General features: G+C 34.7%; 1 protein-coding gene across 1 annotated transcript; it reads right to left on the reverse strand.

Annotated features, from left to right (window-relative positions):
* Positions 1-425: 425 nt before the first annotated feature.
* Positions 426-998, reverse strand: LOC107032655 (uncharacterized mitochondrial protein AtMg00810-like). Its single transcript, XM_015234240.1, has one exon. It carries the CDS (start codon positions 996-998, stop codon positions 426-428), a length of 573 nt encoding a protein of 190 aa, XP_015089726.1.
* Positions 999-1,235: the final 237 nt, after the last annotated feature.

Raw genomic sequence — 1,235 nt, forward strand, 5'->3', positions numbered from 1 at the left:
ATTTATATGCAGCTAAAAACTGTAACTAACTAAAAACTTTATATTGCTAACCACTTTCTAACTAACTAACTAATTTACAAATGAACTATTAGTAAACAATTAGCTATAGTTTAATTAACTAACTAAACAATCAAACAGTAATATTAACCAATTCCAATACTCCTTCTCAAGCTGGATGTTGAACAAGTTCAAGAATCCTAGCTTGCTAATTAAGATATCATGTTGAATCCTGCCTAGTGCCTTGGTCAGTACATATGCTTGTTGATCTTTTGTATGTATGTATGTAGGTCTGATTAATCCTTGCTGCACCTTTTCTCTAATGAAGTGGCAATCAATCTCAATATGTTTGGTCTGTTCGTGAAATACAGGATTAGCAGCAATCTGTATGGCTGCCTTGCTATCACAATAAATGGTAGCTGGTCCTATCAATTTACTTCCAATTCATGAAACAAATTGTTTACCCAAACGATCTCAGCAGTCAAGGTAGCCAAACTCCTATATTCTGCTTCAGCAGAACTTCTAGACACTGTATTTTGCTTCTTAGACTTCCAAGATATTAAAGAATCACCAAACTTCAATATAAAACCAGCCACAGACCTTCTAGTATTTGGACATACAACCCAATCTGCATCGCAGAATCCTGTAAGTTGAGGTTTTGTATTTGCACTCATCAACAACCCTTTTCCTGGTTCAACTTTGATGTATCTAATCACCCTCAATGCTGCCTCCCAATGTGACCTTTTTGGCTTCTGCATAAACTGACTCAAACATTGTACTGCAAATGATATATCTGACCTTGTATTAGTTAAGTACAACAGCTTCCCAACAAGCCTTTGGTATTTGTTAATATCTGGAAATAAATCATCATTAATGGCACTGCCTTCATCAAATTCCACACAAGTTAACTTCATGTTGCATTCTAGTGGTGTCATTACTGGTTTTGCAGCAGCTAACCCCACCTCAGAAATCATTTCTAGAGCATACTTCCTTTGATTCATAACTATTCCTTTGTTGGATCTCAAAAATTCAATTCCTAAAAACTATTTCAATTCTCCTAAGTCTTTAATCTTAAAATAACTGTGCAACACATGTTTGGTTTCTTATATCAAATTGGCATCATTTCCTGTCACCAAAATATCATCCACATAAACAAAAACAATAACAATTCCATCATCTCTTCTCTTGGTGAATAAAGAATAATCCAAGTGACTTTGTATATACCCTGAACTGCACAA

The sequence above is a fragment of the Solanum pennellii genome, chromosome 10 (genome assembly GCF_001406875.1).
Source record: "Solanum pennellii chromosome 10, SPENNV200".
Taxonomy (NCBI): Eukaryota; Viridiplantae; Streptophyta; class Magnoliopsida; order Solanales; family Solanaceae; genus Solanum; species Solanum pennellii.

What these genes read in the sequence shown, in the direction of transcription:
- LOC107032655 (XM_015234240.1), bottom strand. Translation starts at nt 998, where the DNA reads ATGAATCAAAGGAAGTATGCTCTAGAAATGATTTCTGAGGTGGGGTTA.